This window comes from Vicia villosa, linkage group LG4 (assembly GCF_029867415.1).
Source record: "Vicia villosa cultivar HV-30 ecotype Madison, WI linkage group LG4, Vvil1.0, whole genome shotgun sequence".
Lineage (NCBI taxonomy): Eukaryota > Viridiplantae > Streptophyta > Magnoliopsida > Fabales > Fabaceae > Vicia > Vicia villosa.
Window position 1 is genome coordinate 24,014,574 of NC_081183.1, and position 15,963 is coordinate 24,030,536.

At 32.6% G+C, this 15,963-nt stretch overlaps 1 protein-coding gene across 1 annotated transcript; it reads left to right on the forward strand.

Moving 5' to 3' along the window:
* Positions 1-12,337: 12,337 nt before the first annotated feature.
* On the forward strand, positions 12,338-13,842 carry LOC131596898 (uncharacterized). The gene is made up of 2 exons (XM_058869633.1): positions 12,338-13,169; positions 13,268-13,842. The coding sequence occupies exons 1-2, from the start codon at positions 12,338-12,340 to the stop codon at positions 13,840-13,842; spliced, it is 1,407 nt and encodes a 468-aa protein (XP_058725616.1).
* The last annotated feature ends 2,121 nt before the right edge of the window (positions 13,843-15,963 follow it).

Genomic DNA, 15,963 nt, shown 5'->3' on the forward strand with positions numbered 1-15,963 from the left:
TAACAAGAATAATAAATTCCAAAAATGAGATTAGAAAATACTATGTGCTCTTAATTCAATGGAATGCATGTGAGTGATATGATTTTATGGGTCACAAAACAAAGTGTCACGGACATTTTGTAGTGAAAGTTTTGTCCATTTATTTGGTTTCTGTTTTTTCTTCTGGCCCCTCATGAATTTGGACGAGCATCAACATATTCATATACAAATGGATTGATTAATTAATGTATTTGATTAGGAAGATAATCAAAGAAACGTTGGAATAGTTAACCAATGCGTACGGCATTGAATAACTAGAAAGCAACCAATTTTTTTTTGTTGTTTTACAAGAAAAACACCACTTCTATGGCTTTGTTTGATTATAAAATTGTGTAGATCTGATAATTGATACATTAATTATAATTGTTCCGTACAAAAATAGAGATACGTGGAGGTTGAATGCAATTGAGTTTTGATACGGTGGAGTAAATTTTCTGTTTAAGGTGGAGCTATATGATTACCACTTCAACATCTTAGTTTGTGAATAAGTGAGAAAAAAGTTTGAGTATATGAATAAATACGTGAAATGACGTGCATTGTGTTTTATATAAGACATGTGGTTAAATCTATCTCCATGAGATCTGACACCTTATACGGGTGATCGTTCGATCAAATTCAACAATGGGAAGTGCTCTTGAGGCCAGAATCACGTGCCCTCAATTAGGGGTGAAGTCATACATGTTCCACGCGGTGCTCGCTATTGGGCTTATGTCATTGGTCTTGCAAATAATCCAGAATAATTTCCCCCCAAACCCTTGTTCATACTCGTAGAATGAGGATTTCCCGTGCATGTTTTTAGTCCTGCATCTAACAGAAGAAAGTGGAAGAGCTTTGATGGTGCATCAGTAACATTGTGAACATGCGCATAAGTATACCTTCCTCCTGATTAGCAACATTTAACAAGGAAACCTCAACGTGTGTCCCTATGCCAGGAAACAATCACGCCTTCTTGTACTATAGTATTTAAGTATTCTGACCAATCTGAAGTAAGAAATTGTCCGTTTGCGGTGCGGTCCGCGCTTCCTCATATCTATTATTGTGGATCATTCAATTGCCTTTGTTGTAAGATATATGGAGATCCATGGACTTACTATCTCCTTTTTTGTTGCTCGTGGATCTTGAGAACTCTTCTTTTGTGTTTACAACTTCATTCATTTTCGTTAACATCCTTCGATTTTTTATTACTTCAAACCATTTGCACCACCTCTTTTGGAGGGGTGTTCAAAGAGCAAGCTTTTGAGTTCATCTCTTTCTAGGTAACACCTTAAAACCTTTATCTTCATCTACATATGTTTGCTTTGCTAGGGTTGATGAAGAAAGGGTTTATGAAGGAGAGATTCACCATCGATGAAGGGACATTGGGTGGCAATATCTACTTTGAGAAGATGTTAGGATTTTTGGCACTTAGATTATTTCAAGGGTGTCATACTTCTCCGTAGCAGTGTTACAGTTAAATACATAGTTGTATTTTTAATGCTTAAAATACTAGTTATCAAGTTCTTGACTTTTAAGTTGTGTTGCACTTTTTCTTTATCCTCTATGGTCAATAAATTTCTAGGTTTATTCACCGTTTAATTATTTATGAAATGAGTGAAAAAAGGGACCCATTATTAATATAATCCCAAACGATGGAGATTTTTTCATAGAAAGACTTATATTATAAGATTTATTTAAGCTCATCATTCTTCCTCCTGATACTAGTCTTGTAAAATGAATTTGACTCTAATGCCACTTGTTGACCAAGTGACTTCAAATCCAAGAGGAATGTGAATAGTCTTACATGGTTGTTGAAAACTTTTTATAAAAAGATTGATTTTAGCTTAGTCAATTTTAAGAAAGGATATGAAGCAGAGAATTAATACTGGAAGATAATTGCAAGAAAAAAAGAAGAGAAGCGTTAGGAAAGTAAATGCACAACAATTTATATTGGTTTGACCTTAAACCATGTGACGTACTTCAGTCCCTAAGAGCTTTCACATGAGAGTTCCACTAACAACTTGAACTTTTATTATATGACCAACCCACAAGCTTCTTACACCAAACTTTTACTCAGGTTCAAGTTACATCTTTTATATCAGTTACAATCTCACAAGAGAACAAGACTCTTGATTTGCATTTACACACAATATTATCAACACACAAAACTACACAACTCTTACTTTAAGATTCTCGCTCTCTCAATGGTAATCAATGATGTAGAACAAGAAAAAGTAAAAAAATTCTTGGAATGAAGATGATAAGGAAAAGTTCTCTATGACAAGAAAGCAAAAAAATTGCTTCAAGCGGTCCTAAGCATGGATGAATTCTTTTGTGTCTCTCAATGCAAAATAGCAAAGAAAATATGGGAAACTTTAGAAGTCACAAATGAAGGAATGATGAAAGACAAAAAAGATCTAAACTAAATACTTTATCACAAGAATATGAAATATTTAGAATGCAGCCTCATGAATATATTCTTAGTTTGTAAAATAGATTTAGTAATATAACAAATAATTTGACGGCTCTCGGTAAATTTTTTACAAATGATGATAAAATAAGTTCATCTTCAGATTAAGATCAGGAAACAAGGCATTAATGGCTTCACATTATTCAAGTGATTAAGAACATAAGATTAGTGATTTTGAAATTGATGATAGACATTCATATGATGAATTGCAAAGTGCTTTTAATGAATTACATGATGAATTTTTGAAATTTTCTAGAAATTTTTCAAAACAAAAGGAACTATTTTAAATCTAGAAAGTGAGGCTAAAATAAAAAAAGTGGAGTTAGACTTTATAAAACATTCAACATGCAACAATTATTCATCTTGTGAGTCAAAAATTGTGGAATTTAACCAAGTCATTGCCAAATATGAAAAAGGGAAAAATGGCTTAGATAATGTGATGAGTAGTCAAAGATTTTCAAATGATAAATGTGGATTTGCCTTTTCTAATTTTGATAAACCTAGTACAAGTCAAACAATCTTTATAAATGCTAATAGCAAATTCAACAATAAGGAATCAAAGAAAGAACATGTTATAAATCATCATAAAAGGTCTTATGATAGAAATAATTCTTATGTCTTTAAAAGAAATCATGTTTCTAGACCTTCTTGTTCTTATTGTAATGCAAAAGGCCATACTTCTATTGCTTGCTACATAAGAAATTATGGTATTTCTTATGGTGAATATGTATGTGTGAGAAAGGGATCTAACCAAAGAGGACCCAAAGAATATTGGGTATCAAAGTACTATTTATTGTTTTGAAGGTACTTAAAGATCATATTGTCAAACCAAGATTGATCTTTCAAAATACATGACCTATGGTATGGTAACTCTAAAAGTTTCATTGAGTGAACGATGTTTTAAATAAGTAAGACATTGATATCAACTTTGAATTCATATGATAGTATTGTGAAGAAGATAATTCCTCTTATGTTTACTTTTTTGTATGTATAGTTGATTCTTGTATGATTTTATATTTCATCTTTTACTCATCTTTCCATTATTTTTGATAATATCGAAAGGGGAACAAGGATGTATATACTTGTTATTTTCCTGTTTCTATTTTACTCTAGGTATAAAAGTTGATCAACCCAAAGGATTTCAATGATTCATGAACTAAGAGGGAGAAAATCAACCTAAGGGGAGTTTTTTTTTCTAAAAAATCACCAATCATCAAGTATTTGTCACCGTTAAAAAGTGAGAGATTGTGAAGACAAGTCTCTTATTTTTTTTAGAAAGAAATATACATATATAAGGGTCACGAAGCGAGATACAAAAAACGGGGCCTAGACCACAAGCGGAAAATTGCCCACCAATTGAAACTTAACATAAGTAAAACAACGAGTTTTTGTCGAACTCATAAAAATTGCAATTGGTGTGAGAAATATTCCCTATAAAAGACCACTGCCAAACTACCGCCTTACAATGCCAAACCACATCACGAGTGACCCACTCATAATTTATAAAAATAATACCATTCCTAACCAACCATATGCTCCAAATAATAGCCAACCAAATACAACCCTCCTTTCCTCTCCATACTTTTTTTGATTTACAAAAGGAGCTCCAACACCTAAAACTTTCTTTAAAATCCTCAACTAAAGAAAAGGGCATTCCAATCCAATGAGCCAAGTCCTTCCAAACATCAACCACACACCGACACAATAAAAGGGAATGGAGAGAAGATTCAGCAACATCCCCACAAAAAATACAAGAATGATTAGATGAAGAATGAAGAATAGCCCGAAGAGCTAATAAATCCTTCGTGGCTATCCTATTCTTGAAACATCTCCAACCAAAAGCTTTTGCTTTACACGGAGCCTCAATCTTCCAAATGAGAGGAACAATATAATCCAAACGATTAAGCGGACCAAACACCGGAGAGCTATCACGAATGTATGCAAAGCAAGAAGAAACAGAGAAGCAATCGTTGCCCGAAGGCCTCCATACTGCCCTGTCGTGCAAGTTGCTGTCCGCCGCAGGATGATAGTGTTGTAACAAAATCCGCAGCGCTGCTGCCTCCGAAACAGCGTCTGCCCCAGACAGAAAAGGAATCCCGAAATCGTTCCAATGCCACACGTCATTCCGCCATCCTCCCATTCCGGCTATGGATACATCGTGTAACAAAGAGAGTTCAAAAAGAGACGAAAACATGTGCCTAATAATTCCCTCATCCATCCAATGAGTTTGCCAAAAAGAAGTAGTATATCCATCACCTATATGAAAAAAACAATTATTAACAAAAAAAATTCGCCGGTAATCTCTTCTTCGAAGAAATGATATCCGACCACCAAACCGATTGAGAACTATAGCAATCTCTCCTTCCTCCTTCGATAATCACACGGATCTTCACGTCCCCATATATCGCTTTCAACATCCTATACCAAAGAGAATTAGAGGCCTCCAAGATTCTCCACTTCCACTTGAGAAGAAGAGCCAAATTGAAATCTTCCAAGCTTCTCAAACCTAACCCACCTTTATCCACCGGTAAACAAACATCTTCCCACTTCACCCAATGAACACATCTCTTCTCCTCCGCTCCTCCCCAAAGGAAATTGCTTTGGATTTTATTAATCTCCCGAATGACCTTCTTCGGAGCCAAATAGAAAGAGAGAGTAAAAATAGGCAAGCTTCCAAGCACATATTTTAATAAAGTAATTCTTCCTCCAAAGCTAAGCCATCTTCCTTTCCAAGAACACAATTTCTTCCTAAATTTTTCCACAACGGGTCTCCAAAAATCGATCCTTCTAGGATTAGAGCCAATGCGAATCCCAAGAAAATAGAACTCTTTCGGTTCCAACTTGCACGAAATAAAAGAGGTCGCCACCTCCAAAAAATGAGAATTAATATTAATTCCGATGAGCTTGCTCTTGTTGTAACTAATGCCAAGACCCGAAACTATTTCAAAACCACGCAACACTGATTTGATAGCCCACAAATACCTCCAACTCCCGTCACCCACGAGTAAAGTGTCGTCCGCGAATTGAAGAACATCCACAAAACAAATTCCTTTCACATTACACCCAACGTAATCCCCATTATCCACCGTTTTGTTCACTAAGATTTTCAAACCTTCCGCCACCATAACAAAAAGAAAGGGTGATAAGGGATCCCCTTGTCGTAAACCTCTTTCCACAACAAACTCCTTAGTGGGGCTACCGTTTACTAAAACCGATATTTTGCTAGAGAAAATAAGCGCCTCCATCCACTTCATCCACACCTCCCCAAAACCCATCTTTCTCATCATGAATCTAAGAAAATTCCAATTAACCTTGTCGTAAGCTTTTTCAAAGTCCACTTTAAAAAGAAGGCACTCCCTCCCTTCCTTAGACGAAAAATCCACCAACTCATTAGCAACAAGAACCCCATCGAGCAATTGACGACCCGGAACAAAAGCACTTTGGCATTGAGAAATAATAGAAGACAACACTCTTTTAATTCTACCGACCAAAACTTTAGATATAACTTTGTAAATGCAACCCACCAAGCATATCGGTCTATAGTCATCTAAATCTAAAGGATTAGAGGATTTAAGAATCAAAGTAAGAAAAGAGGATGTTATAGCCTTAGAAAGTAAGAAACCCGGGTGGAGATCCTTAAAACAAGCTAAAAAAATCCTCTTTAATGAAATTCCAACACTTCTTGACGAATAGAATGGAGAAACCGTCCGGTCCCAGGCTCTTCGAACCATCACAATTCCACACCGCCTCCCTTATTTCCTCCTCAGAAAAAGGAACCTCAAGAGAGGAGCTATCTTCCACACTCAAAGACTTGAACAAAACCTCTTCCAAGATCGGTCTTCTAAAACAAGTCTCTTATGTATGCATTTTGATAAAGACAAATATATATTTCAAGATTTGACCAAACTACGACCTTTGAAAATTTATCATGACAAAGCTATGGTACAACATGTTTTGATGATATAAATCTTAGGTGCTCAAAAAAATATATTTTAAAAAATTTTCTATGCATTCTTTCATCACTTTTCAAAAGAACACATGAAATGACACTATTAAACTTAAAAATTCTTTAAGTCCACAAAATTCTAATCAATTAACCTCTTTTCAAAGGAGGTTATGATAATCGATTAACCATGCTACTAGTTGAAGAAAACTTGAAGTTTCACATAAAGTTAATCGATTAGCCCTTTGGCAAGCAAATTAGCATAATCGATTATTCATTCCAATTTCTTCATAATTTTTGAACATTAAACTAAGGGTAATTGATTAACCCCTTAATGGTAATCAATTAACCTTTTTTTCTTTTTGAAAAACACTGTAATATTGCATTTTTTGTCACCTTTTTCATCTCCAAGCCTTCTCTTAACTATGACAATTGTTCATAAGATTTTTTTCCAAAAATTGTTTCTGAAAATGAAGAGGTGCATGATCATTATAACTAGTAGAATTTTCAAATTCAAAAATAATCTCTTTCCTGACATATTTTTACGTTGTTTTGAAATAATTTAATGAAAATTTTTCTGCTACATAATTTTCTTATCAGATAAAAAGTTTCATTCTCTTTTTTGAGCACTTAAGTACACATCATTTGATCATATTGTTTCAGAAAAGGAAAGACATTATTTCTAGTGTTTGAAAAGTATCAAACACATTTGTACTAAAAAATTATTTCATCAATATGTCTGTTATAAACTAGTTTATCAGGTTGTGATGACAAGTGTGTAAAAGCGGAAGTAGGATTCTTTCTCTTAGATTGGAAATCAAGGAAGTGATGTGCTTCTTTGTTGTTGTTGGAAGATTGTAGGTGAAGTCTTGGAGAGAGGCTTGTACAAAGATCTAACAATAGTGAATTCTTTCACGGGATGTGATGAGACGAGATGTATCATTGGTTGATAAGGAAAACTAGTATAATTCTTTATGTTCATTTACTTTACCGCATTTATTTTTCTGCATATCACTTCAATCTCTTTAAAAAAAATCATCGCTTTATAGCTTAAAGATTAAAATGAAACAAAAATATTTGTAAAATTAAAGTGTGTAACACTTATAAATAAATGGACCAAAAGGAATGAATACTACTACATAATAGACCTTTCAGAACATAATATTACAACAGCCTTGCTGTTAACTTTGGTAATAACTCGTTTTGGGCGCTTTTTTGGTATTTACTAAAAGACATTTCACTAAGGTCATAGTTAACAATCGTAGTAAAATGTACCTGGAGTGAAAAGATTCAAATCACAACTCCATCAATTTTTCATTTATCGTGACAATATGAGCTTGACCTTGTATATCACCAGAGTTCTTTTAGTCAACTGTGGTGTTAAGTTCATTTATTTCATCACGGCTCGTCTTACCAACCACTGTGAAAGGTGTTACATATTTATATATAAGCGAAATTATGCCCCGTTCATAACAGCCCCCTCTCACTCTCAAAAGAAAACTCTATAATATCTATTTTACTCGTCTCTCTCAAAAGAAAACCTTAACATCTATTTCATTATTTTGTCTCAAAACAAAACTCTAACATCTATGTCACTCGTCTCACTCATATTAAAACTCCAAACTTATACAACGATTTTGTGTTTTTCAAATCTTAGGAAATGACTACCTTACATGTTCTTCTTCACCCTAGTTTATATTTCAAAATCTTTTTTATCTATTATTGTTCAGGTTTCAATTGTTTGTTTCATAATATTTGATTTTTCTGCTTGTTTTGACTTGTAGGTACCCCTGGGTGAATGAAAAAAATTAACGAGAATGAAGCTAAGGAGAGCGCTGCAAACCTATGGATTAACACATGTTTGCTGCTCTCACTTCAGCTTCATCCTCCTTTCCTTTAATTTTGGATGTCATAATGGGACAAATAGGTTTCTGACACATTTTATGAGTTGATATTCTTGCTGTTACATATAAAAGTTGTATGTTGTTTAAGGTTTGTTATTGATGAATGTTGTTGTTAATGTTTGTTTAAGATGAATTTATTATATCTTATGTGGTTTAAGTGCTTTTCCAACATTTTACTAAATATATAACTTTTTGGATTGCATTAGAAAATTATAATATGATAAATAAAGTTATATTTGAAAACAAGTTACACGTTCAATTCTAGACAAGAATTATTAAGTCCATTATCTGCATTTTGCTCTTTAATAGTGAGAACTTAGTTTAATGCTTCTAATTTTTCAACCTCCCTTTCCTTCATCTCTAATTTAGTTTGCAAAGTAAATAATATGTTGCTAAAAGAATTAGAGGTGAAGAATGGGGTTAAAGAACTAGGAGCATTAAAACAAATTATAACTATTAAAGAGCAAAATGTGGATAAAGAGCAGAAGAATTCTTGTTTAATATTGAACATATAAGTTGTTCTTTTAATATAACTTAATTCGTTATATTATACTATTCTAAATCAAAGTTATAGGTTATATATGTTTAGTGAGCATCGGTAAAATACACTTTCCACATCATTTATATTAAACTCAATATATATCACACAATAGTTGTTTAGAGTAACCGTTATGATAAGTATTTGACTTAAAATCACGATTGTACGACCGTGGTAAAAAACACCAAACATAGAACTACGCCTTATTTTACAATGGTTTGTCAAGGATTGTGACATCTTTTTTCCTACCGTTATAATATCTCTTTAGTGAAAAAAGATCCAAAGTGGAAAAGAAAAGTACAGTTTAGACGAAAATAAATGAACATTTATTCACGTTGTTGTTCTTGGATAGACGTAAACTTTGGACAAGATGATGAATGCAAGGTACATGTACTTTAAAATACGTCTATCAAAACACTTGCATTATACAATGTGATAAGATCATGTAACATATGAGCACGAAAATCATCTAGTGATTTTCTTTATCTTTTCCACTTTCCGAAACTTTTGAAAAATTGTTGTTGGCTGGTCAACTTCTTTAACATTTAAAAAAACAATATTTTTTTATTACAATTATAAATTATATTAAAGAATAGGCAATAGTTTTTCATCTTGGTAGGGGGTGTATCAGATAGCACTTTGAGTATTGTTGATTGGTGTGAGAAATGTATCATGCACTAATTCGTATAATATTAAAGCTTATCACATATATAAGTTATCATGGAGATATATGTAGTTGTAATATATAATCATAATCCAATTGGCCAGAAGGATGATAAGTGATAGATAAATAAAAAGAGCAAATCATTGATAGATTGATAATATTCAACTGAATCAAATCCAATCATCAATGTATATTAATTGCTCCATATGACATATTGAAGCCAATAACGTGGCAAAAAGGAGTATACTGTATATGTAAGAGGAAAATTTATGATGGATCAACAGTTTAGTGGAATGAAACTGAAATCCCTTCCTATTGGTCAAGTGATAATTGATAGTACTAGATTTAGTAGAGAGGATTACAATTCGATCCCACAACTACATTGTGATCTCAATAAGACTGTAACCACTTGATGTCAGATTTGACATCCGAACGGATACTGGTGGGTGGAAAGAAAAAATTAAACTCCTCCTTTTTGATGTATGGATATAAATTGTGGACGATCAATTATTCATTTGATAGTCCTCTAATACCATATTAAAATGTGCGAGTTGTGCACAATACAATCTTATAAAACCGACTTTGTAGCGATGAATTAGCTCATATTCTAATTCTAATATGATATCATGTCCTATTAATCGAACCATGAATCACCCACCACCATTTATACCAACCAACTATTTAAAAATTGATCTATATTTAGTGTAATTAAAATCATTTGATTTATATTGTTGTGAAAACTCAAACAATTTTAATAAAGTTGTTGATAGTTTAACACATAAAAATAACGACAAAAAAAACCCTTAACCAATCAAACAATCGATAATAACAAATTCACAATAAATAAGAAGATAAAAGATAAAATATAAATAAACTTATTTATTCAATCAGATCAAATCGATCTCCTTTGAAAAAAGAGCAAACCCTAAAATTTGTTATACTTCTAAAAAATATTACAAGAGATTAAATTGACCCGTCCGAACTGAATCCAATGTTTGACGAACCCGACGTTCTGCGTGCTGGACCCTTCACCCGCCACCCCAAATTGGACTCCGATCGAACAACGATGCCATAGGTCTAAAACTAGTTAGCCGCCGCCATCGATCGGAGTCGACTTGGCCACCGTCAACTACATTCACTCTTAATAAATAAATTAAATGAGCTATAGTTAGTAGTTACACATTATATGAACAAATTGAAAATTGCATTGCATGTCCTGAAATTGCGCAAGAGAGCACATGCACGTCAACATCGAGCCGATATATGTTGATATCTGGCATTAGCTAAGCCATCACGTTCTTAAACGCCAAGTCATATTCTCACCATTTTCAATTCTTCTTCTTCTTTCTTTCTTTGTTAGAACATGCACGTTTCATATAATCCAGACTTTGTTTCTGCTTTGCTGTGAACTATAATTTCTTCGAAAATGATTGAAGATCCGATATTGTAGCTAACTTCCTTATCCTCAATTATATGGAAAACAAGATTATCATAACACTTGTCCCATCCCTGATACTGTTCACGTGCTTGCATTTATTCCATTTGTTCTGTCACATTAATTGCTCATCATGTATATACAATATAGTAGTACACCTTCAAGTCTTCTCCCTAGTTTGGTTTGTTTTCATTAGTTAAAATTAATGAAGGAAATTATATATGAATTTAAGATTTTATGATTATTTTAGTCACTCAAATTATAGTGATTGTTTTTGTCTTTGGGAACACATAGTTGAACATTCGAGTTGGTGTTATGGAGGATAATATGTGCAAAGATACTTAGATGTTAAAGTGAGACAAATAAAAATGAATTAATTAAAGTATATTAGTTGAATGACTATTGTAATTTATGAGTAATAACTAGAAAGGTGTGTTCTAAAATGACAAGAAAAATAAAAATGAGTAAATGTTAATAAATGTATGACAAATAGTTTCACATAGAAAGATTTACTTACGTTGAAATTTGTATAAAGAGTTAAGTTCATAAACTCAATAAAAGGACAAAAGATGATAGAGTACCACATAGACAAGTGTGGTGGTCTCAAGCATTATGCCACTTGTCTTTTTCATACAATCCCTCGCCATTGGCTCTATGGTCGTAGAGGTGCTAGTGGCGATAGTGGCGGCCAACATATAATCATTACTCTTGTTTTGGTCGTTGCTTGTGTTTTGAACTTTGAATAAGGAAAATGTTTCGCTCTGAATTCATTCAATTTTGAAGCGTTATCTAACAATGACTATATTGTTGAGGTTGATTAAAAGTATACATGAAAAAGTTCTATATCGTTTAGTTTTGTAAACAAAGGAAAAATTTATTAAGACTATATAAATAATTCAAGTTATTCATTACAAAATGCATTAGTCAAATGCACTTTAAATTTGTATTTTATTTTTTATATTTTCTTTCATACACTTGTGTTAGAGTGTTGTGACTACTGTTACGTTATCTAATAGTTAGCATGTGGGTTATCTATGTAGCTATGAAGGGTATTATGTGTTTAGTTAAAATAGTTTCATTATTAACTAACACTTTATAAGAAACAAAAACAATTAACAATAGTATCCCAATTAATGTTGGATTTAATTAGTAACATTAAATTTAATTAATTTGCAAAATATCATAGCCATTTAATTAATTTGTAACATTAGAAAAAAAGTTCAATTTCAATGTGGTAGCAACTTCTTCTTTTATGGGAAATCCATAACATCACAATATTTATATGAATGAATGTATTATGGAAATGACGCATAATTAACACAATTTTTCCCATTTTTAGATGAGCAGATGCAAATTTTTAACACAATTATGCATGCGGTTACTGAACAAAATGGTGGTGTGTTTTTCTTATATGGTTACGGAGGTACTGGCAAAACTTTTATGTGGAACACACTTTCAGCAGCATTGTGTTCCAATCGCGACATTGTTTTAAACGTTGCATCAAGTGGAATAGCAAGTTTACTTCTTCCAGGAGGGAGAACTGCACATTCTAGGTTCAAAATTCCTGTTCCATGTCTTGATTCATCTATTTGTGACATTCCAAAAAATTCAGATCTTGCAGGGTTGTTGCAAATAACTAAGTTGATTATATGGGATGAGGCGCCAATGGCTAACAAATGTTGTTTTGAATCCCTTGACAAGTCATTGAAAGATATTATGGGTACTGCTGAAAATCCATGTAAAAAGATCTTTGGAGGTAAGGTTGTCGTTTTTGGTGGTGATTTCAGACAAATTCTACCGGTAGTACCAAGAGGTACTAGGTCTGATATTGTTCATTCAACAATAAATGCTTCTTATATTTGGGAACATTGCAAGGTTCTAACGCTTACAAAAAATATGCGTTTGGTATCTGGTTCTATCTCCAACAATGCTGAAGAGATTGAAAGTTTCTCTAAATGGATCTTAGATGTTGGAGACGGTAAGCTCTCAGAACCAAATGATGGATATGCTGCAATTACTATTCCCACTGAATTACTGTTATCAGATTTTGTGGACCCCATTGAGGCAACTGTTACCAGTACTTACCCTAACATCCTTGATAATCTCACCAATCCCGATTACCTTCAGAGTAGAGCTATTTTGGCTTCCACTATAGAGATTGTTGATTTAATCAATGATTACATCACTGATCTTCTTCTAGGTATAAAATATCTCTTCATTCATTTATAAATTGACTTTTTAGATGTAATTTGTTATAAATATGGACCAAATATAATTATTGTTTTTTTGTAAGTGAAGAAAAGGAGTATCTAAGTAGTGATTCTATTGATAGATCAGATGCTAATGACAATGAAGCTTTTGAGCATTTGACTCCAGAATTCATAGGTTGCTTAAAAACTTCTGGTTTGCCAAATCATTGTATGAAGTTAAAGATTGGCACAACCATAATGTTGATCAGAAATCTGGATCAATCAGAGGGATTATGCAATGGCACTAGATTGACGGTGACAAGACTAGCTAATCATGTCATCGCGGCTAAGATTATTTCAGGTACCCATGTTGGCAACACTATTTACATACCTAGAATGTCTTTGTCTCCTTCTCAGTCACCTTGGCCATTCAAGCTTATTAGAAGACAATTCCCCATAATTGTTTCTTTTGCAATGACAATTAATAAATCTCAAGGGCAATCATTAGACTATGTTGGTTTATATCTACCAAAAGATGTCTTTAGCCATGGACAACTTTATGTGGCAATGTCAAGAGTCAAAAGCAAAGGTGGTTTGAAAATCTTAATCCATGACAAAGACAATACACCATTATCTGAAACTACTAATGTGGTTTTCAAAGAAGTTTTTCACAACGTTGTTTAGGTATTGTCTTTCTTATTGTTCTAAATAAACTTTTTTTTTTGTTAAATTTATTACAACTCAACTTTGAATATTAGTACCCTTACTATGCTTTATTTTTTATCACAGTTGCATGTACAACTATTATGCTTCGTTATAATACTTTCATTGTTCATCCGTGTAAGCATTTAGGTATTTTTTTCTCACTCTTAAGATAAATTTCTATGAAAAACAAAATATACATCTCCAAATTTGTTAACATTAATGACTACATCCTATGAATATTTTATTTCTAACTATTGTACTTTTTATCTTTTCAGTTCACTTCAAGTCTGAAGTATCATTTTCTCATTATAGACTACTTCTACCTTTGTAATTCATATTGTCATTTTGTATGTATACCAAAATATTATATTTACATTTAATTTTGCCTATTAAATTTGTGGTTCACATTTAAACACTTTCAATTAATGATCAAATATTTGTGGTTAATACGAATACATTAATCTTAAATTTGTATTTCGACTATTGCGTTATTAATACATTATCCACCTTAAGAACGGACTTACCCGTGCGAACGCACGGGTCATCCACTAGTTTTTATAAAGAGTTAAGTTCATAAACTCAATAAAAGGACAAAAGATGATAGAGTACCACATAGACAAGTGTGGTGGTCTCAAGCATTATGCCACTTGTCTTTTTCATACAATCCCTCGCTATTGGCTCTATGGTCGTAGAGGTGCTAGTGGCGATAGTGGCGGCCAACATATAATCATTACTCTTGTTTTGGTCGTTGCTTGTGTTTTGAACTTTGAATAAGGAAAATGTTTCGCTCTGAACTCATTCAATTTTGAAGCGTTATCTAACAATGACTATATTGTTGAGGTTGATTAAAAATATACATGAAAAAGTTCTATATCGTTTAGTTTTGTAAAGAAAGGAAAAATTTATTAAGACTATATAAATAATTCAAGTTATTCATTACAAAATGCATTAGTCAAATGCACTTTAAATTTGTATTTTATTTTTTATATTTTCTTTCATACACTTGTGTTAGAGTGTTGTGAGGAGTAGTTAAATATTTACTTTGGAGAGTGTATATGCATCACTTGTGTTAGAGTGTTGTGAATGATAGTTAAATATTTGCTTTGGAAAGTGTGAATGTATTAGGATTTTGGGGGTGGTTGAGGGTAGTCTATGTGTTATAACAATTTACACATAGTTTTATTAGTTGATTGTCATTTGACAATGGCCGTGGTTTTTTCTTCGTTTTTAAAGTTTCTACATTAAATTCTTGTGTTATTATTGTATTCCTCTTTTTCATACAAATTTGCTTTTTCCAACAATTGGTATCAATAGTCTTGATTTGGTTAGGTTTAAATTTTTTAGTATGCTATGTGGTTATAGTTTTGTCTAAACTTCCACAACAGAAAAATAATTTTATACTCTGTGTGGGTTGGGAAGATATTTTGTTGCAGGAAAGATTTTGGCGGCAATGTCAAGTATTTCAAGTGCATTGAAGATTGCCTTAGAGAAGTTTGATGGAAGAATCAATTTCTCCTTTTAGAAAATTCAAGTCAAAGATGTTTTAATACAATTATGATTATACAAGGCGTTGAAAGGAAACATTTCGAACATGGACAACGAGAAGTGGGATGAACTAGATTTGAGAGCTTCGAGTATAATCCACGTGTCTTTGGCTAAAAATATTCATGCGAATATATTTGGTGCTTCGTCAGCCAAAGAGATTTTGATGAAACTTGAAGGGTTATATCAAGAAAAGTGTATATCAAATCGATTGTTGTTGAATGAGTAGTTTCATAGCTTGCGATTGATGAACATACGAAATTTTTTTATCATCTAAGTGTTCTCGATGGTTTTTTTTCTTAGTTTAGAAACTATTGGAGTCAAGATTGATGATGAAAATAAATATTTGAGACTCACATGTCTCTTCCATCTTCCTATGACTATATTAAACCTGTTTGATATATAATGGAAGGCGTTTTTGTATTGTGAAGTAGTTTCTAGAAAAATTAGTTTTGAAGGAAGAAAATTGAATGGTGAGGATAATACTTTTCACAAAACTCATTATTGGTTTCTAGAGGAAGATCTTATATGAAGAAAAATATAATAAAACGGGTGTGA